The sequence below is a fragment of the Notolabrus celidotus genome, chromosome 1, assembly GCF_009762535.1.
Source record: "Notolabrus celidotus isolate fNotCel1 chromosome 1, fNotCel1.pri, whole genome shotgun sequence".
NCBI classification, from domain to species: Eukaryota; Metazoa; Chordata; class Actinopteri; order Labriformes; family Labridae; genus Notolabrus; species Notolabrus celidotus.
In genome coordinates, this window is record NC_048272.1 from 4,488,984 (window position 1) to 4,510,238 (window position 21,255).

Sequence of the window (21,255 nt, forward strand, 5' to 3'; positions counted from 1 at the left end):
CTGAATGCCTATGGGCGGGGCTTAATGAGATGATTGACAGGAAGTTCGACGACTAGAAATAGTGTATGAGTCAGTAAGGACCAATAAGATTTCGAGACAATCCAAAGGGGGCGTTGCTTTAGGGTATCACTTCCGTTAATTTTCCCTAGTTACCCACATGGAAACAGATCTTTCTGTGTTTTGAGTTTCGGCGCCCAATGCGGCGGTGAAAGAGAACTCTGGTGTATAAGAGACATTTTGGTTGACTCTAGACCTGCTTTACAGTTTCAAAGTATCATATTTGTGGACATAGATTAAATATGAAGATCGAGGAGGTAAAAAGCACCACGAAAACCCAGCGAATCGCCACACACAGTCATGTCAAGGGACTCGGACTAGACGAGGCCGGGAATGCTAAACAGTCAGCATGCGGGTTAGTCGGCCAGGAGGCTGCGAGAGAGGTACGGTTCATGTTTCATGATACCCGATTTAATCAGATGTTACTAGAATGAATTAAATATGTAGGTGAGGGTTTTTTTGAAAGCAGAATTGTGCTTTAGTTGGGGCTTAGCTGCACCACAGAGCTAACGGAGTTCCGTTAGCATGGTGGTGTCGCTGTTTCATTTCCAGGTCAAAACCTAAAGAAGAAAATCAAGGAAAATATTGTTCTTGAATATTTCATAAAATTCATTATATAATAATATGCCAAGTTTTTCATTCACAAACAGAAATTCGCAAAGTCACTTCTGAAGATTTCAATGTTTCTTCTAGAATTCAAGTCCCTTATTAAATCATTTCTTTTAGTCAATGACAAAAAATGCATCAAATTCATGAACTATTATAAAACCACTTTCCCTGAGACTCCTAGGTAAACAATTATTTACTTAATTCTATATACGTTTTGTTTTGTTGTTGTCGTGTTTATTTACTTAATATTTATTAACTTATCAAGATATGTTTCTATCATTTAATCTGTCCTCACTTGATTTATGTGTTATTAAATGAAAACATAAAAATATAAAAAGAAAGAAGAAATATTCATATTCTTCTTTCCCAGCTGTATTTATTTTTCTTATTATGTAAACCGCCCCCTTCCTTAGCATTAAACAACAGAAAACGGATTGGATGAGTTTAAATTGGAGTTATTGGTTGTAATTGTAACTTTTAAAGACTAGTAGTTTTAATTTTAAATTGGTAATTTACGTATTAAGCCTTAGTATTTACAATTAGACGACATTGATTATGTCAATCAAATGTCTCACCATTCCAGTGACAAAATCCTAGTGTCAAAATGTGTTATCAGGTACAACTTTAGACTTTAGTTGCACATACACACTGTATTTTTCAGGTGACTGAGAAGTCAAAGTGTTAAAGCAAACTTTATTTAAAAATGAAAAAGATTTCAATTTAAGACAATAGATTTTAGCTGCATTGTGCATTTCTGCATTATACTAATATAAGCAAAAAGCACATTTGTAAAGGGGTGAAATGATGAGAGATTATTACTTTTGTTTTAAGATAAGATAAGATATTACTTTATTGATCCCCCGGGGGGGAAATTCAGTTGTTACAGCAACCCAGACATAAGTACAATCAAGAAGAAGTTTCAATAGTAAAAAAAAAATAGAAATAAGATAAGTAAAAATAAAAATAGATTAATAAAGCTAGAATACAATTTATATATATACAATGTTACAATGGAATTTAGATTAAATAGCAGTAATTACAGGCAGTATTAAAAATGTTTCAGTAGTGACAGGTTGACATGGTGTGATTATGGTTGGTAATGACAAATTAAGCAATAAGTAAAAATAAAAAATAAAATAAATAAATATGGGTATGTAAAGCCTTAGTATTTACAATTATACAATATTGATTATGTCAATCAAATGTCTCACCATTCCAGTGACAACATACTAGTGTCAAAATGTGTTATCAGGTACAACTTTAGACTTTAGTTGCACATACACACTGTATTTTTCAGTTGACTGAGAAGTCAAAATGTTAAGGCAAACTTTATTTAAAAATGAGAAGCTGTCCAGTATCTACCCCGATATAACTCCCACCTGTGACAAGTGCAATTATAATGATGCTTCCCTGATACACATGTTCTGGCTGTGTCATAAGTTGCAGAAATTCTGACATGACATCTTCCACACCTTATCTAAAATATTACAGAAAAATGTAAATCTTAGCCCTACTCTTGCCCTGTTTGGTATTGCTGGTGGAGACAACCCCACCTCACTCCTACAGAGCACTGCATGGTTACTTTTGCCTTGCTCTTGGCCGGACGTGCAATCCTGCTAAAATTGAAGGGTGCTGCCCTTCCCACGCTTGACCAGTGGCGTCAGGATGTAATGTCTTGTCTCAAACTCGAGATGTTGCGCTTTTCTATCAGTAGCTTGAAGAGGAAAATTTTTGAGACATGGGATCCTTTCTTAGCCTCCTTTCATGACACCCAAACTAAAACATTAGTTTTTCCATATGTGATGAAAACTCAATAACAATATTTGAAATTTAAAAAATGAGAAAGATTTCGATTTAAGACAATAGATTTTAGGTGCATTGTGCATTATACTAATATAAGCAAACAGCATGGTTTTAAAGGGGTGAAATTATGAGAGAGAGAGAGTATTAATTTTGTTTTAACATAGGGTTGAATTTAAGGGGCTTTACAGGTGGTGATGTTTTAAAACTGTATGTACTGTACTTTCTTCACATGCAGGCTTGTGGTATCATTGTCGAGCTGATCCGATCAAAGAAAATGGCTGGAAGGGCAGTGTTACTGGCGGGGCCACCTGGAACAGGAAAGGTAAGTGGAGGGTTCTCATGCACTTGGAACACAATCAGGGAACTTGTATGTATACTTGGGTGTCTGTGGTTGTTGCTAAAGAGCATGACTTGAAAATCTCTTCTCTATATCCCTCCCTCAGACTGCCCTTGCCTTGGCTGTAGCACAAGAGTTGGGAAACAAGGTGCCTTTCTGCCCCATGGTGGGCAGTGAAGTCTATTCATCTGAGATTAAAAAAACAGAAGTGCTCATGGAGAATTTCAGGAGAGCCATTGGTAAGTGATTATTGAATTTGTTCAGTTTATTCACATTAATGAGTCACTGTAGTACAGGTTGGTTTTTGTGAGAGGTCTGATCCTTTAGGAAACAATGTAAACGTTTGTAGATTCAGCAACAGTTTTCTGAAAACTATGGCCACAGCAACAGAGGAAAAATGAAATAAGTCACATATCATCAGACTGAAAACAAATTCCCTCCACTCGGGATTAGATTAGAATTTAGCAATCTGTATTTTTTATTTATTATTTTTTGTATTTAACCTTATTTAACCAGATGAGACCCATTGAGATCAAGACCTCATTTACAAGGGCGACCTGGCCAAGAGGTCAGCAGCACACGTCAAAATAAATAGCACAACTCAACAGCATGGGGCATATATACAGACAGTATGTAGATGCAATCAATAATTTAAAAGTGCAACTTATTTGTAAATAAAGTGCAATTTGTGATAACAAAAACAGCATTTAAAAACACAGGCACTGTTCTGTGGTCTGTCTTTCATTTAAGATGGAGCCGAAGACGTTAAGTGAGATAAGATCTGACAATTTCAAGTCCTTCTGGAGCGTATTCCAAGCAGTAGGAGCAGCAAAACTGAACTGTATGACTAGACCTACCACCCCTACTTAGATTTGTTTCACTACTTTCTTAATCTTTTGGTGTAAAGGGACCTTTTATGTTCATTTGATGAGGAAACCTCAGGTAGAAGAGCAAGGTGTCCTGCAAGCACTGCCTTTGTGAGATGAAAAGCAACACTCGACAGCGGGTTCATGAAAATGGTGTTGAGAGGAAAGGAAGGAAGGAAGGCTAGAGTGGGGTGAGGGGTTTTGACTGCTGATGATACCTGTCACGGGGACAGAAATAGAGCTCAGACATAGGAGAGGTGGTCATCAGCACCTTTGCTCCTCTCCCAGAGCAAAATCCATGGGGTGGAGGGGGCTTCGTTTTCAACCCATTTCAACACTATGTTGATAAGGGCACTGTGACCGACAGCCCCTGCTTTAAGCTTTGTGTTAGAGCTTCACCACTGCAGATCAGCCACCTGCGTGCTGCTCAACAACAGTGGGATCGAGTTACACAAAATGATGCCTGAAACATTTCATGGGCACAATCATACATGTTCTCTTTCAGTAATAAAGACATTGTTCATTAGACTGAAGGAGGCCGCGGCTTTGTTGATACAGGAATTCAAAGGTCAGATTGAGCTCTCACTCTGTACTGTACTCACCCTTCAGGGCTGCGTATCAAAGAAACAAAGGAGGTGTATGAAGGGGAGGTGACAGAGCTGACACCCTGTGAGACTGAAAATCCCATGGGTGGCTACGGAAAAACCATCAGCCACGTCATCATCGGGTTGAAGACAGGCAAAGGAACAAAACAACTCAAGGTCAGACTCTGAGCATTTTTTTCCCTGTCCTCCTTTTATTTGTTCTACTTCATCATGTAAACTCTGAGGTATGGATCAGTGATTTTTTAAAAAAAGTGTAGAGATGGTACATAACTGAACAGGTGTAAATTGTATCCATTTATCAAGATGCAACTAATCATGGTCTTTTGAATTTGATATAATTATTCGTGTAATTTTTTTACAGGGATAGATTTGAGATCAAACATGCTGATAACACTGATGGAAAGAAAGACCAATGTCATGCTTCTAAATCTCTTCTCTTTCTCTCCAAAGCTGGACCCCAGTATTTATGAGAGCCTTCAGAAGGAGCGTGTGGAAGTGGGAGATGTCATCTACATTGAAGCCAACAGTGGAGCCGTTAAGGTATGGTTAAGTTACATATATATTTTGACCTTACAGTCAGAGCAAACAAAGAGGTATAAACAAGACATAACTGTTTAGTTCACAAGCTGTACTCTATCTCAAAGGACTATGGGGTCTGTGTTCTTTTTGTGCCTTGAATGACCTCTTCAGTCCTTCAGGGTGGCACTCTGTCATCTCCTTCAGCTCTGCATGAAAGCTCTGCTGCATTTCTACTGTACTCTGGAATGAGCCTCTCTCATTCCTGCAGCTCTATATGCTCTCTTTATCTCTCCATCTCCCACAATGCCTCTTTTCCAGCAGCAGGCTTGTGGCCTGTGTTGATAGGCTGAGTTGATGGTTCCTTTAATCAGTGCAGGTGGGCTTGGGGCCTGTAGGTCGGCCCTGGTCAGAGGGCTGGACGACACATTTGTTACTGTTGACAGTTGTATCATGACCTACCCGCTGAAACTCTTTCATCCCTCGGCCACATGCTCCCCCGCTCTGCGATGGGCTGGCACCGTGGGCTCAGTCATACACCTGCTCACCTCTCTGCCCCTGTGCTGTCTATTGGTTCATCCTTGTTGAGAACAGTTTGAGACTTTTGAGTGTAGATATTAACATTTAAATAAAATAAAAACGTTGGTGTTTTCTATCTTTGCAGAGACAAGGCCGCTGTGACACATTCGCTACAGAGTTTGACCTGGAGGCAGAGGAATATGTGCCACTTCCAAAAGGTGATGTCCACAAAAAGAAGGAGATTGTCCAAGATGTCACACTGCATGACTTGGATGTTGCAAATGCAAGACCTCAGGTATGTAACCACAAATGTCCTTTTAAGTTTACCTAAGTTTAACTGTCTTTACTTATAAAATACAGACTGTGAAAATGATGAGAATGATCCCACATTACTTACTGTATTTTTTTTTTTTTTTTTTTTACATATGTGCTAATCTAATTTGATCTCAGGGAGGCCAGGACATTCTCTCCATGATGGGACAGCTGATGAAGCCTAAAAAGACCGAAATCACAGGTAGAAGAAGCGGCTCACATCACCATCTGGCTGTACTTTCATTTGATTTTTGTGTGTCATCATCTTCACAGCTGTCCATTGTCATTCATTATCACATCCAGGATGCATAACCTCTAACTCAGTGATTTTCAACCACTGTGCCGTGGCACACTAGTGTGCCATGACAGATCGTCAGGTGTGCCGTGGGACATTATCAAATTTCACTTAATTATTCCAAAAAAGACTTATTCATATACTGCAAATAATTTGCCATGGAGTGCGTCTGTGCCTGCAGTGTAGTGACTGGCGGAGTAATTCAATACTTGTCCATGTACTGACCTGCGCTCCCCACCCACTGGGTGGCAATAAAGCACACTAATGACCTTGTTAATTTAAGACAATAGAATTAATGATGCACGCGAGAGGTGTATGTGACAAGACGTAGGCGTACCAAAGCGATGGATACATTTTCAAAAAGGAAAAATGAAAACTCCAAACTGAGCCCTGGACAAAATTCTAACTCAGGTGAAGAGAAGAGATGAAGGGGGGTGGAAAAGGCAACTTTTATGAGAAAAACTACAACGGTGTCTGCAAGAGCTCTCAAAGCTAGGTAATTAGTAGCTGAACTCAGCCAAATCAGAAAAGCGACACATTGTGGCAGATACATTAATACTACCTGCAAAAGCTATTGTTAAGAAGATGCTTCACCCTGACACAGTTAACGAAGTAGCCAAAGTCCCTCTCTCAGATAAATAGATTCATAAATTGAGAGACTAAAAGTGTCATTTTGTAAAACTTTTGGTTGGTGGTGTGACTCAGGACCTTTTTTAATGTATGAAATGTGCCTTGGCTAAAAAAAGGTTGAAAAACACTGCTCTAACTAACCACCAGTGGTGGACATTAACAAAGAAAAATGTACTTGACTACTGTACTTAAGTACATGTTTTGAGTATCTGTACTTTACTTGAGTATTATTTTTTGGGAATACTTATTGCTTTTATTGCTGATATTATTTTACTTTTGACTCCACTACATTTCTATTAATGCTCTAGTTACTCACTACTTTTGCTTTGAAGTCAGCTCATGAATTTTCTTCTCTTTTCTGAAATCTGATCCCTAAGACAGTAAAGTGTGTTTGTGTAGTTCCGTTTGTCTCAGTGGTTTAGTCATACCTGTATATCGTGCGTCTCCACGGTTGAACGTGGAGCAAACACAGAGCAAATTTCACTCAGATCAGGCAGTTCATTTGGAGGTGGTAATGATGGCTATAATTCTCCGCCTGAGCACCCATGTCCATGTCTTCAGCCCGTGTTGGAGGTTTTTGAAATGAGGAATGATACGTATTAGGGATGACCACAATTAATCGATTATCGATTAATTGATTATTAAGAAATTACTCGAAACACACATTTTTGTTTTCAATTTTCCGTCACGTGGAACAAACATCGTGTGGTCTCATATTACACTCATCTATCAGGGAGGTGTTTAAAGTTTAAAGCATGTTTCGATGCGAATCAGCTGGTAAAGGTGTTGCGCACAGCGGAGACGCTCAGCTGGCGGCTGCGGCTGTGCGTCAGGTCTCCACGTGCGCTTTTTAAAAGAGGATCAATACAAAACTGCTGCCAACAACGACACGGACACGAAGGTTGACAGCTTTAAACAGGATATTTCCCACCTTTGGATACAAAGGCAACAGACAGGTGGGAAATTCTGGTACGCTACGTTTACAGACCAGCAACATCAGAGCCGTCTGGGCTTTTCTCCAGCGGGACTGATTATGACCCGGTTGCGCTCCTGGCTGACACCTGACCGAATACACATGTTTATTTTTCTCAATAAGAACGAGTAGACAGAAAACTGGACACTGTGAGTCTGAAGTACTTTTCTGTTAGTATTATGAGCCTTCACTTTATAAGACTATGTCCACGGAGAATATTTTAATGAGCCTGATCGTTGATATTCTGCGTGTCAAACGTGTGCCCGTATTCAATCCCGTCAGTTATATGCATTTTGTTGCTGTAAAAAATACAATTTAAGGGAAAACAACCTATTTGGCATTGTTTTTGACATAAGAATAATAATGGTTTTTTAATCAATTAATCGATAATTGATCGTTAACATTTCCAAAAATCGATCATGGAAAATACTTAAAATGTACACCCCTAATACGTATCATTTGAAATGTTCTCCCTGTTTCCCACTCTGCCCAAACATACAAACATTCACTGTCCAACCTGAGAAAGTGTGTTCAGCTACGTAACATTTGTTTCATTCCAGATGAACATTTCAAACTAAGTTGTCTGTGCTGAAGTAACTTAGTTGCTGATTTTATTCCATGGTATAGTTTTTACAGATTTCAAGTAATGGTTTCTTAATAAACAGAATGTAACAGAATGTGCTCCTACCTATTCTTGACAGCATTTATGTATTTTGAAAATACACCGTTTTGAGATTTTTTAAAAAGTACTTTGAATACTTCAGTATTTTTAAAAGGAAGTCCTTCAGTACTTTAACTCAAGTAATAATCTGACGGAGCAACTGTCACTTGTATTGGAGTAATATTTGACCTGGAGGATCTATACTTTGACTTAATTAATGAAGCTCTGTACTTTGTCCACCACTGCTAACCGCTCAGTCAAAAGGATTATATATTTTTGCTGTGTTCCAGGTTGCAAATCTCTTACACTCAGTTTATCTGAAAAAGTTGCGGTAGCTTATTTTTAATTGACCGGTATCTGGACAAACAAAACTAAGAAAAGATCTGGATGGACAAGGGTCGATATCAACATATTTGTTAAGTCATTGGCCACTACTAGACTACAGCTAGCTACTGTTAGCATTCACCCACTTTGGATTTTCAACATCTTTTTAGTTGATGATCAATCAAGAAGCTCTGAGTTATTTCTATTAATCACATCCCCTGTGTTAATATGACTCTTAACTTGGGAGCTTCAGGAATATATTCAAATATTTGTGCTCCCTATCTTGGGTTTGAACTCCTGGAAAATGACTGCAGTTTGAATGTGATAAATTGTTAATTCATGATCTTTTTCTCTTGTTTCAGACAAGCTGCGAGCGGAAATCAACAAGGTGGTGAACCGCTATATTGACCAAGGAGTAGCTGAGCTCGTACCGGGTGTGTTGTTCGTGGATGAGGTGCACATGCTGGACATCGAATGCTTCACTTACCTTCATCGAGCACTTGAGAGCACCATTGCCCCCATCGTTGTGTTCGCCTCTAACAGGGGAAACTGTTTAATCAGGTTAGAAGACTAACATTGCTTTACAATGACAAATAAGATATTTAGAAGCTTTTTTTTACTTTCTGAGATGGAAGATTTCTGGGGTTAAAATAACTTTTTTGCCCACTAGGGGGACAGAGGACATCAGCTCTCCACATGGGATTCCTCTGGACCTGCTGGACAGAGTCATGATCATTCGCACCATGCTGTACACGCCACAAGAGATGAAGCAGGTGAGGCTGAGCATTTGAGTATCTGTGTGTGGGAGTGTATGCATCTGTGTGTGTGTGTGTCACTCATGATTATGTTGTTTGTAGATCATCAAGATCCGAGCTCAGACTGAGGGGATCAATATTAGCGAGGAAGCTCTTTCACACCTGGCAGAGATCGGCACCAAGACCACCCTCAGGTACATATATCTACTTTTTGTCACTGGTGACATACAGTCTGTGGACACTGCTTTTTCTAGTAACTGCTGATGAGGCCAAAAGAAAAACATTGAGTAATCTGACCCTAGATTATCCCCTCACTGCTCTTTGTGTTATGAACTTTACAAATGTTGGTTTACTGAGTGCCTCTGTGCCTCCTGTCTCCTCTCAGGTACGCGGTGCAGCTGCTTACACCAGCTAGTCTCCTGGGCCGTGTTCAGGGCAAAGAGTCAGTGGAGAGGGAGCAGGTAGAGGAAATCAACGAGCTGTTCTACGACGCCAAGTCTTCCGCTAAAATCCTGCAAGACCAGCATCACAAATTCATGAAGTAAAACTGGATTTCTACTTTAGGGCTGGTGTTCTCAGCTTGTTGTTACATGCTTCTCTTTGATTGTCCATTCTCTTTCTGGCTTTGTTTCTGTGATTTTCCCATCTCTCCTCTCTACCATGGCTCATTAGAGTTTCTTCACATCATTTACTGTGTTAGGTTTGTTCTAATAAATTTTATTCATTTGCTTTGTTCATCAAAATAATTTTTTGAATAAAAAGAAAAACAAATTGACTCATTTTTCCTTAAAAATGTTTGACTTATGCATTACATATTTACAAACATTTACAATGTGTTTGTAATGTGTGCTGTAATACTCAGAACAGATGAGACAGAATCAGCTTTTTATTTAAAGGAATTTTTTTATTTATCTCAAAGAAATCCTTTTTTTTCAATAGTTCTCCCATTTGACAAAACCTTTTCATTATTTCTTAAAAAGTGAACATATCACATACCTGTTTTAAAATATATTTGCATAAAGAATATGTGCAAGGCCAGACTTTTTTTTGTGTGTGAAAGGTAAACATCACAGTTTTGTTCAAATGTTGCTTTTTTGCCCTTTTAATACTTTTCCCTTCCGTTAAAACTGAGAAATTGCCATTTTTACAAAAACATTAGAATGGTTGGACAAAATTCTCTGAAAACAACAGGAATGGTTTTACAAGTTCACACATAGCTGTTATTAGAGGAAAAATTAAAGTTCACAAACAAAAAAGTGTTCAAATTAAAGCAAGTTTTACAAAAAACACAAAGCTCCTCAAAAGGATTTTTCTTCCATCAAACACAGCTGGAACATAACAAAAACTTAATCAGGAAAAGGTGTTGTCACATCACGGTCAAAAGGTCTGCTGCTACTTCCTGATTGGTTTAGCTGAGCGCGTGTTTAAGGCTGTCTCGCCTCCTGACTTTGCTCTGCTGAACACAGAGGGAGCAGCTTTACCCGCTTTCTCTGAGAAGACAAGAGAAACAACACAGAAGATGTAATTGTACTCAAGCAGTGGGAGAGGCTGTTATATTGTTGATATGCTCTATATATACACTTTGTCTAACTGACATGAATCCTCCATCATTACAAACCCCCCTTTCCTCTCTCTGTATATGGAGTGGAAACTTGTGCATCATGGGTGGGGGAACGCCCCTCACAAACTCATCGCCAACATGCAGTCATGAACAACCACATTCCAAAAACACAACACTGTTTCCTTTCAGTTTCCTCCGTGAGACTGGTGTTAAATCATGTTTCCTTGTGTTTATAAGAATGTACTCACCACACTCCTCCATCACTTCAGTCGTTTTGCTCTTCGCTGGTCCACTCAGTCCCAGTCTGTTCTTAGTTTCATTCAGTTCCTCTTCTCTTACCTCAGGACGCTGCATTTGATCATCTTCTTCCTTACCCAGCTGGAAGACAAAAAAAAAAAGTCAGATATATTTTTGCTTTCTGTTTTTTTTATGTTTGTAGAATGTCTTCTCAACATAATCAGAGAAATGCAATGCCTTCTTAAAGCAGGTCTTACTTGAGACATGTTTGATCAGCAGTGGAAGATGCTCTGTTAAACTCTCGTCTTTGTGGGGCTCACTTTCGGTCTTTCTTGTGTGTCCACACACTTAGAAATGGATACAGGGAGGCAGTGATTCTCTCATGGGCAATATATCTGTTCCTCAGACTAACAAATGACGTAATGGCTGTCAAAGCTCCTCCTCTTTTCTGTCTCTCAGCATCTGTTTTTTCTCAGGGTCTGCTGTCTTCTTCTGCTTCATTAGAATAGTAACAATCAGAATGCTGCTACCTCTTGTGGCATTACCCTTCCTCAAATAAATCACAAGGAATGTGACAAGTGTGTTTCCATGTAGCCTCCTGCAACACTTCCAAACTGCACTGATAATAAGAATGCCAAGCAGATTGGTGTCAAAGTCCAAAAGACATGCACAGATAAGAAGCTATCTGTCTTAAGATGACAAACTTCCCAACTAATGTTACACCGTGCTCAAGTCTCGTATAATACATGAAAGGAAAAGGAAGTAGATGAAAACAAACATTTTGGGAATGCTGACCCCACCCCTTCAATCTCTTTTTCCATAACTACATCAACCCCAGGGACCCTAAACTCATTATCAAGGCAGAGGGAGGCTCACATAAATAACTAAAGAGTTCCCAATAAACATACCAAATAGTTGCTCTATTCAGACCCTCTTAGCTCACATAAAGCTGGACAGAGTGTGGTAGAGTTTGCTCAGACCTACGGTGGCCCTGAAGCACAAAACAAATTTACAAAAGATGAAACACTTTTACAAAGTTGGAGACAAATTGACAAAAGATGAAACACTTTTACAAAGTTGCAGACAATTTTACAAACAATGGAACACTTTTACCATTTCTGAAACAAATTAACATTTCATTTTTACGTAAAGAGAATGTACCAAATACTGGAAGTGATGCGGAAGTGATGGAGTGAGGGGTCATTTAGTTTGTTCTGACGGAGAGAAACCAAAGGGAGCGACATGGTGTACATATTAGGACATCCTCAGGTCTCAGAATGAGGTGTCAGACCTCAGATGAAAAAGCATCATATCTCCTGAAAACCTGATATAAACCGAGGATGTCCATGTCGCTCCATTTGGTTTCCCTCCATCAAAACAAACTAAATGACCCTTCATTCGATCACTTCCGGTATTTGGTACATTCCCTTTCCATAAAAATGAAATGTTAATTTGTTTCAGAAATGGTAAAAGTGTTCCATCGTTTGTAAAATTGTCTCCTACTTTGTACATGTGTTTCATATTTTGTAAATGTAAATTTGGTTTGGCCTTGGTAAAAGGGTTTTGCTGATGTAATTTTGTTTTATAAAATGTAAAAAAAAATTCCAAAATGTAAATTTGTCTCCAACTTTGTAAAAGTGTTTCATCTTTTGTAAAAGTGTTTTGTCCTTCAGGGCCACTGTACAGAACAGTGCAGGCCTTTTGACATTATACACCTGTTACAGTAAAAGTGTTAACAAAAACTTACCAAGTGGAAAAAGGCACTAAAAATCTTTAGGAGGGGATTTACCTGTGGAGTGTGTGGTGTGCAACAGTAGTTGAAAAACGGTTCTGTGAAAAGATATATATGAGAAGGATCCCCCCCCCCAAAAAAATAATAAACCATAATTGGTTATTATAAACAAGACCTCGACTGCAAATATGATTTATGATTTAAAGGTGACATATCACGCTTTTTTCATCAATATATATTGGTCTGAGAGGTCCCCAAAACATGTCTTTAAAGTTTATGCTCAAAAAAACACTTTGAAATCAGATTTTGGCATGCCTGAAAATCCCTCTTCTTCAGTCCTCCTCAGAACACACTGTTTTCTCTCTGACCACGCCCCCGCAGGAAGTGGATGTGCCTCGGCTGTCCAGCACGTTGATCTAATGTTTACATGTTGGCTGAATATACACGGCTGCTCAGAGATCACGTTACTTCAACCCTCTGAATCTGATACAGAATCTGACCCTGACGGAGAGGCGCCTGTAGCAGGACCTTTCTGAAGGATTGGTCACAGATTTAGTGTTTCTTGTTGTTTTATTTGTCAGTATGTCGACGTGTGTCTTGGTACACAGCTACGAACATGTAGCTATGTGGCTATGCTAATTAGCGCTAGCACTTATCCATGACAAATAAAAATCATCCACTAGATCTTCAAATCTGCAGACGTGAGGAGTAAAACCGACCTCTACCAGAAAGGCAGCAGGACCTTTCTGAAGGATTGGTCACAGATTTAGTGTTTTCTTGTTGTTTTATTGTCAGTATGTCGACATGTGTCTTGGTACACAGCTACAGCTACGACATGTAGCTATGTGGCTATGCTAACTAGCGCTAGCACTTATCCATGATAAATAAAATCATCCACTAGATCTTCAAATCTGCAGACGTGGGGAGTAAAACCAACCTTTGTGTTTATTAAGACAGCCTACAACTAGCATGCCTCCCTCCTAAGCTCCTTGTTAGCACACATTTGTGCAGGTAATGAAAAACGGAGGAGGGGTTGAGTTGTATTTTATACAGTCTATGGGCTGAACAAGCTCCGAGCTCTGACTCCGTGACAGACCGGATATTGTCGTTACGCAACAAAAACACGGAAGTCTGAAACGGCTCGTTTCACACACATTTACAGAAAGGTGTAGAAATCAAAACAGGGGCAGAATGGATTTTTTTCATTCTCTGGGGGTTTGTAGACATGCCAGGGACACATATTTCAGGTAGAGAACCATTAAAAAGTCCATTTTGCATGATGTCACCTTTAACCAAGTTGGATCACTCTACACATGTAGAAAACAAGGTAGTCATAGTGAGTAATTTAGAAAGCCATAAAAGAGTAGGAATCCTCCTTCATGATGGAAATCAAACATGAGAATGAGAGTTTTGTGATTGATGACATGACAGATCCTTTGTCCAATTTAAAGTCAAAGCATTCAGATTTTAAAACTACAAATGTTAAAAGGCATCCCTGTTTTATTGTGTAAGAAAATTATCAATTCAACAGGATCAACTGTTTCTTGAAATACATTCATTTTTTTATGACAACCTAAATTAGATCAGTCTCCCTGACAGATATGTCTTCACACAGGAATGCACTCACATTCACACCCACTGACAGAAACATAAAGGAGGTCTAACAAAGAGCTGTTCCCTCGTTGCTTTGGTACAGTCAGTAACTGTTCTTCAGTATCTCCTGTTTGTAGTGAAACAGAAGTTTTCTTCCAGTCCAGTGAACACACACACACACAGTCTTATTTAAGTGTGTTTCTTTCGGTATTGAGGTAAGAGCTGAGTCCTTACAAACTGAACGAGCTGAGTCTCTGTGAGAAGAACAGTGACAAACACAATGAGGAGACACAGTGCTCCTATGACGATGTGGACCAGCCTCAGAAACCAGCCGCCGTCACAGCAGAATAAACCCTGAAACCACAGGAGATGTGCAAGACAGAATACAGATTAAAGAGTGCAGAACTGCGGAAATCATAAATAATGATACATATTTAGAGATAAAAACACAAGTGGAGAACACAGAGTCGTGATTGTCTTGTACCTCAGACAGAGCTGTGACAACAAGGCTGACAGCGAGTGCCAGCATGAGGAGCCGGGAGGGTAACAGGCCTCGCAGAGGTTTCCACTGACTGCTCTGGAAGTAGCGATGTATGTACAGAACACTGTGTACAATACGGAGGCCCATGTTCAGGCAGTTTGCAAGTATGAAGCCCACAGCACCAGCCCACCATGTCAGCATGTAGGAAAGGAAGAGGAAGGACACAGACAGAGCCAGCATCACAAAGTTATACCTGCAGAAATAACACAAACTCAGGGTCAACATTGTCACAGGTTATATGGTTTGTTACAACTGAAATAAACATGTTTTCACTCTTACTTGTCAACCTCTTCTTGGCTCATGGCAGCAAATACGAAGCACTCAGTGACACCGTTTACAGCCAGCAGGAGAACATAGCCGCTGTAGCAGCGCAGCAAGGTGGGCCCTTTAACAAGAAATTCAAAATAAAGAAAAGAGCTGTGAATAATTAAGGTCAATAAAGTACCAAATACAACAAACATGTTGTAGCTCACTTACCTGCTCCACTGCTCAGTAGAGAGCTGCCATATATATCCAGAGCTAAGTGAGAGTAGGCGTAGCCAAACACTGTAATGATCAGACCGACTACCAGCACCAGCTTCAGCAGACACTCAAGGACCTCTGCTGCGATTGCAACTTCATCCTGTTAAAAAAAAAAACTCAATGTGAAGCAAATCCAGCAATAATTCCTTCTAGCTCTCTACAAAGATGAGTCTGTGTTTATATCCATGACTCACACCTGTTTTTGACTCCTGACATCACGTCCTCTCACCAGCACTTTGGCAAAAAAGATATAGAAGCTTTCCTCGATAGGCAAGAAGATGAATCGAGCAACCATGGATCCAAGATTATTGACAATATCATAAACTCCCTGATCCCCGAAGCTGAGGACATTCAGGAAGGTCATGACGTAACGCTCCCCCTCTGTGAGGATCTGCTTCAGGAAGGACTGCTTGAAGAAGCTCCATGTGAGCCGGGCCAGAGTCCAATCAACCAGTGGCTAGGAACAGAGCAGTAGGAGAGGATCATCGTCACTTTAAGGTATACCTTGTCACTCATCAGATTGATTTTATTAATATAGATCATTGGTATTAACAAAATATATTATTCTAGCTAACTACCTCTCCATCAGCTCTACCAGGCAACACATCTCCAATATGATTCAGAGGGAAACTCTTCTTGGCTGCTTCTTTGGAGCCCAAAAAACGAGTGAAGTAAACAATGTAGCACAGCACCAGGGATCCTGTGTACACCAACTGAGAAAAAAATAAGATTTAAATAATTTCATAAATTGGTAGTAAATGCATAAATATTGCAGAAGACTTCATCTCATATCTTACATGAGCAGCAGAGAAGATGTAAAGGCCCCATTCACGGGCAAACATCACCATCACCACAGTTATACTGCACTTAGCGATCATTGCTAAGCTCTCAGCGATCACTTTTAGTCGGACAAACATGTGAGCTTGAGCCAAGACCCAAAGGGGCTCAGCCAGGAGCTCCTGCACTCCTGACAGGGCAAACAACACCACTGCAGGGCCATAGTAAGGAATAGTTTTGGGATCTGGGACCTCCAGGAGCCAAAGCCACACAGAGACAAGCAGAGCTGCCCATAACACACCCAGAGGCAACCTAGGGGGCAGGAAGGGACAAAAATGAGACACATACGGTGGCCCTGAGAGCTCACAGCACTGCAACTTAGGAAAACACATGCAAAAAGACAAAACACAAGCAAATTAAGAAAACATCTTCATCAATTTGACAACACATGCGCAGCATTTAGGAAACGCGCTGCAAAGACCACAACACAACAGCAGGGTTTCCAGAGGACACTTAAAAGTGATGCACACATACGGACACGCTTGTTGTTGATGCGGATTTTGAGTCACAGCGCTATTAAGGTTCTCTTACCGTCAGTGGTTTTGGAAAATGAGATAAAAAAGTAAGTGTTTTTGATTTATTTTAACATTGTGATCGCATGATTCAGCCTATTGCAGTGATCTGCTGTTAAACTACAAGCATGTCTGTACGTGTGCATCACTTTTAAGTGTCCTCTGGAAACACTTCTGTTGTGTTGTGGTCTTTGCAGCATGTTTTTCTAATGTGTTGTGTTGTGGTCTTTGCAGCGTGTTTTTCTAATGTGTTGTGTTGTGGTCTTTGCAGCATGTTTTTCTAATGTGTTGTGTTGTGGTCTTTGCAGCGTGTTTTTCTAAATGCTGCGCACGTGTTGTCAAATTGATGAAGATGTTTTCTTAATTTGCTTGTGTTTTTTATCTTTTTGCATGTGTTTTCTTAAGTTGCAGTGCTGTGAGCTCTCAGGGCCACCGTAGACACACCTTCAAGGTGGGAACACAAGAAAAAGCACACATCAAGTCAACTCACGTCAGCCACAGCAGGTTGATAACTTGTCTCCAGCTGTAGTTTGTCCCTGATACCCCACTCAAACAGGCTCTCCGAAAAGCTTCTCTGGATAGAAATACTAATGTGGAGTATAGAAGAGTGAGCCTGGATAAAAAAAAAAGACAAACAATCACATGCAATGAAATTAGACAGTATAATTCTGCAATTTTTTTAGAGTGGAGTTAAGTTGAGTTGAGGGTTGGCTGTGGTGATGGGGACCACTGAGATATCTTTTCAGGGGGCCCAAAATTCCTGGCGACGCCCCTGAATATCTAACAGTATGTTGTGAATTAATACATCATAAGAATATATAATTAAACCAAGTTTTCAAAAACACATTTATTCCTCATTCCTCAGAACTAAACATTCAGTTATTACTTGTATTTTTTTAAGAGCAACTTCATTGAGTTGTGCACATGTTCTGAACCCTTTCAATGCCACTTAAACCCCTCTTTCATTTTCTTGATTACTTACTGTCTATTTGGTTTCATTCCTGGAACTTGTTTGCTACTATATTTGTGGTATAGAAATGTTGTGCTAAATAAAAGCATCTTTCCACAAATACGAAACCAGATAAATAAAAAGTGTAAGTAGGTGTTCAGTATAGAATGAGAACCAGGGCCTGATAGTGTTTAAGACTTTTGATTTAACATTTCTGTTCAGTATCTTATGTGATCTACACAGAGGATTATACTGAACATTTTTTACCCTGGAAATTTGAGTTTTTAAAAACTTGTTTGCAATACTCTCCCGACTCAGACACTCAGGCATCTTTACCTGACATTGACAACTCCAATCAGCTCTTTAGACACGAACCGCAAAGTGAATGCATTCAGCAAGAATGTGAGGACACGAAACATCACCTGAAACAACAACCATAACATATTTTAACAACCAAAACACGTTTGTTAAGTTGTTATGGATGGTCTGTGTGTGCTCATTTACCTGCAGCAGCACATTGTATGAAGCTAAAGTGGACGCGTTCTTCAAAACATCCTGAGAACTCATTTTCGACTTCCTCTAACACGCTGGAGATCTTTGTCAGAGATGTCTGTTATACTCTTTTTTCTCCTTGTATCTACGAAGTGAAATCATAACACTGTGATTCTGAAGAAACCTTCACTATAAACGCCCGAAAACCAACACAGAAAAGCATCTTACTCCTAACAAGAGTGGACTGCTTGACAGCAGATGATGGTTCTTCTAGCAACACTTCCGTACACATTGATACGTTACGTAGTGACGTCATAGAGTTGTCTACACTGCTGCGTCGCTAGAGGGCGAAAATATTCACATGTCTGATATGTGATAGGAGGTGATTGGTGAAAGACAGTTAATATCTCATACATATTGAATATCTACAGGGGCGTCATAGTGGGGGGAAAAGTGGGACTGACTACCTAGGGCCCAAGTGGAGAGGGGGGCCCTTAATGGGCCTGGAATAAAATGTGTTTTCTACTACGCTTTTCTTTTGTTTTGTTATAACTGCAGTAAGATATCTAAAATTGTCTGAATAAATAAACAAACATTCAAAATTCCTTTCTGGAATTTCTCCGTGAGATGCACTGAAGTGGGGAATTGTCATATTTTCATAGCATCAAGTGTGGGTGAATCTGACTGAAAGTAAACTGTAGGTTTTTAGAGTTTTAATAATAATAATAATAATAATTCATAGAATATCTAAAGCGCTTTTCTGAATACTCAAAGTCACTTTACATAAGGTGAAAACTAAAAAATAAAACATATGAATAAAACAAAACAGGGACAGTGGTGGGGCGGGGTTAGGGGTCATGTGTTGTATGCTTTTTGGAACAGGTAGGTCTTGAGGAGGTTTTTAAATGAGAGGAGAGAGTCAGAATTGCGGATGTGTAGAGGGAGAGAGTTCCAGAGTGTGGGGGCAGCGATGGCAAAGGCTCTGTCCCCCAGGGTGCTGTGCTTGGACTTGGTGATAGGGGACAGGAGGTTGGCATCTGATGATCTGAGGCGGCGAGATGGGGAGTGGCGTTGAGGAGGTCGGTCAGGTAAGAGGGGGCAAGGTTATTGAGGGCTTTGTAGGTGATGAGAAGGATCTTGAAGTGGATTCGGTGCTGAATGGGGAGCCAGTGGAGGTGCTGAATGATGGGTGTGATGTGGGCTCTGGAGCGGGAGTGGGTGAGTAATCGGGCAGCTGAATTTTGGACATATTGAAGTTTTTTGAGGTCGGTGAAGAGGAGGCCGTAGAGAATGCTGTTGCAATAGTCCATTCGGGAGGTTATGAAGGCGTGGATGAGGGTTTCTGCAGCAGAGGAGGAGAGAGAGGATCTGAGCCGTGCAATGTTGCAGAGATGAAAAAATGATACTTTGGGGATGTTTCTGATGTGAGGTTTGAAGGGGAGTGTGGGGTCGAGGGCGATGCCAAGGTTACGGACTACTGGGAGGGTGTGACTGTGTGGTTGTTGATGCATAGTGAGAAGTTCTGGGTGGAGGGAAGGAGGGATTTGGGGCCGATTAGAATGATTTCAGATTTATTGCAGTTGAGTTTTAGGAAATTGTTGCTCATCCAATGTTTGAGGTCAGTGAGGCAGTTTGTGTGAGTGGAGATGATGGCAGGAGTGATGTTTTTTGTGGAGATGTAGAGCTGGGTATCGTCGGCATAGCAGTGAAATTGAAGTCCATGGTGGCGTATGATGCGACTGAGGGGGAGCATGTACAGAATGAACAGAAGGGCACCAAGCAGGGAGTTTTATTTGACTTCATGAGGTTAGATTGTACCAAATCAATCAATCAATCAATCAATCAACCTTTATTTGTATAACGCCAAATCACAACAAACGTTATCTCAAGACGCTTTTACAAACATAGGAGGTCTAGTCCACTCTATGTCAAATTATGAACAGAGACCCAACTTCAAGACAGGGTAAGACCCAGTCTGACCCCACCTTAATCCATCATGAGCATTGCACATCGCAGTATTTAGCTAGTTACAGTGGCAAGGAAAAACTTCCTTTTAACAGGCAGAAACCTCAGGCAGAACCAGACTCATGTTAGACAGCCATCATGCCTCGACTGAGTTGGGTCTGGAAAGACAGATAGAGGGGAGTAAGAGAGAGAGGTGATAGTGATGAGACGAGTAGTAGAAGCTGTTGCCGCTGGAGTCCAGAACATCCGTATCAGCTTTTGTTTTTATTGTTTTATTATCCTGTGTTTTAATTGTTTTTATGCCGGCGTTGTCTATTTACAGTTGTACTCATAAGTTTACATACCCAGACAGAATTTGTGATTTTTTGGTCCATTTTTCAGAGAATATGAATGATAAGAGAAAAACTTTTTTTTCACTCATGGTTAGTGGTTGGGTGAAGCAAAATTTTTATCAAACAACTGTGTTTACTCTTTTTATATCATAAAGACAACAGAAACTACCCAAGAAACCATAAATTCTGCCAGGGTATGTAAACTTATGAGCACAACTGTATGTACAGCACTCTGTTCCAGCTGTGGTCGTTTTAAAGTGCTTTATAAATAAAGCTGAGTTGAGTTGAGGGTTGGCTGTGGTGATGGGGACAACTGAGATATCTTTTCAGGGGGCCCAGAATTCCTGGCGACGCCCCTGAATATCTAACAGTATGTTGTGAATTAATACATCATAAGAATATATAATTAAACCAAGTTTTCAAAAACACATTTATTCCTCATTCATCGGAACTAAACATTCAGTTATTACTTGTATTTTTTAAGAACAACTTCATTGAGTTGTGCACATGTTCTGAACCCTTTCAATGCCACTTAAACCCCTTTCATTCTCTTGATTACTTACTGTCTTTTTGGTTTAATTCCTGGAACCTGTTTGCTACTATATTTGTGATATAGAAATGTGGTGCTAAATAAAAGCTTTTTTCCAGAAATACGAAACCAGATAAATAAAAAGTGTAAGTAGATTTTCAGTATAGAATGAGAACCAGGGCCTGATAGTG

The 21,255-nt window shown here is 39.9% G+C and overlaps 3 protein-coding genes across 3 annotated transcripts; 1 reads left to right on the forward strand and 2 right to left on the reverse strand.

The window, feature by feature from the left end:
* Positions 1–137: 137 nt before the first annotated feature.
* ruvbl1 (RuvB-like AAA ATPase 1) lies at positions 138–9,997 on the forward strand. Its single transcript, XM_034680530.1, has 11 exons — positions 138–440; positions 2,705–2,791; positions 2,913–3,045; positions 4,282–4,433; positions 4,728–4,817; positions 5,458–5,607; positions 5,763–5,826; positions 8,870–9,068; positions 9,178–9,280; positions 9,365–9,456; positions 9,648–9,997. The coding sequence occupies exons 1-11, from the start codon at positions 300–302 to the stop codon at positions 9,805–9,807; spliced, it is 1,371 nt and encodes a 456-aa protein (XP_034536421.1). The 5' UTR covers positions 138–299; the 3' UTR covers positions 9,808–9,997.
* Positions 9,998–10,145: 148 nt separating this feature from the next.
* mustn1a (musculoskeletal, embryonic nuclear protein 1a) lies at positions 10,146–11,569 on the reverse strand. Its single transcript, XM_034680541.1, has 3 exons — positions 11,318–11,569; positions 11,072–11,201; positions 10,146–10,752 (listed from the first exon to the last, which is right to left on the reverse strand). Exons 1-3 carry the CDS (start codon positions 11,324–11,326, stop codon positions 10,655–10,657), a joined length of 237 nt encoding a protein of 78 aa, XP_034536432.1. The 5' UTR covers positions 11,327–11,569; the 3' UTR covers positions 10,146–10,654.
* Positions 11,570–14,276: 2,707 nt separating this feature from the next.
* rft1 (RFT1 homolog) lies at positions 14,277–18,550 on the reverse strand. The gene is made up of 11 exons (XM_034698409.1): positions 18,467–18,550; positions 18,251–18,383; positions 18,083–18,168; positions 17,288–17,410; positions 16,246–16,537; positions 16,027–16,161; positions 15,645–15,905; positions 15,404–15,548; positions 15,206–15,311; positions 14,870–15,119; positions 14,277–14,739 (listed from the first exon to the last, which is right to left on the reverse strand). The coding sequence occupies exons 2-11, from the start codon at positions 18,311–18,313 to the stop codon at positions 14,575–14,577; spliced, it is 1,626 nt and encodes a 541-aa protein (XP_034554300.1). The 5' UTR covers positions 18,314–18,383; positions 18,467–18,550; the 3' UTR covers positions 14,277–14,574.
* Positions 18,551–21,255: the final 2,705 nt, after the last annotated feature.

Coding starts and splice junctions, on each gene's coding strand:
- mustn1a (XM_034680541.1), bottom strand. Junction 10,753..11,071: donor TGAAGTGATGGAGGAGTGTG/GTGAGTACATTC, acceptor TTGTCTTCTCAG/AGAAAGCGGGTAAAGCTGCT.
- rft1 (XM_034698409.1), bottom strand. CDS start 18,313: ATGAGTTCTCAGGATGTTTTGAAGAACGCGTCCACTTTAGCTTCATAC. Junction 16,538..17,287: donor ATCAACCTGCTGTGGCTGAC/GTGAGTTGACTT, acceptor CCTGCCCCCTAG/GTTGCCTCTGGGTGTGTTAT. Junction 16,162..16,245: donor ACATCTTCTCTGCTGCTCAT/GTAAGATATGAG, acceptor TTTTTTTCTCAG/TTGGTGTACACAGGATCCCT.
- ruvbl1 (XM_034680530.1), top strand. CDS start 300: ATGAAGATCGAGGAGGTAAAAAGCACCACGAAAACCCAGCGAATCGCC. Junction 3,046..4,281: donor GAATTTCAGGAGAGCCATTG/GTAAGTGATTAT, acceptor CTCACCCTTCAG/GGCTGCGTATCAAAGAAACA. Junction 4,818..5,457: donor CCAACAGTGGAGCCGTTAAG/GTATGGTTAAGT, acceptor CTATCTTTGCAG/AGACAAGGCCGCTGTGACAC.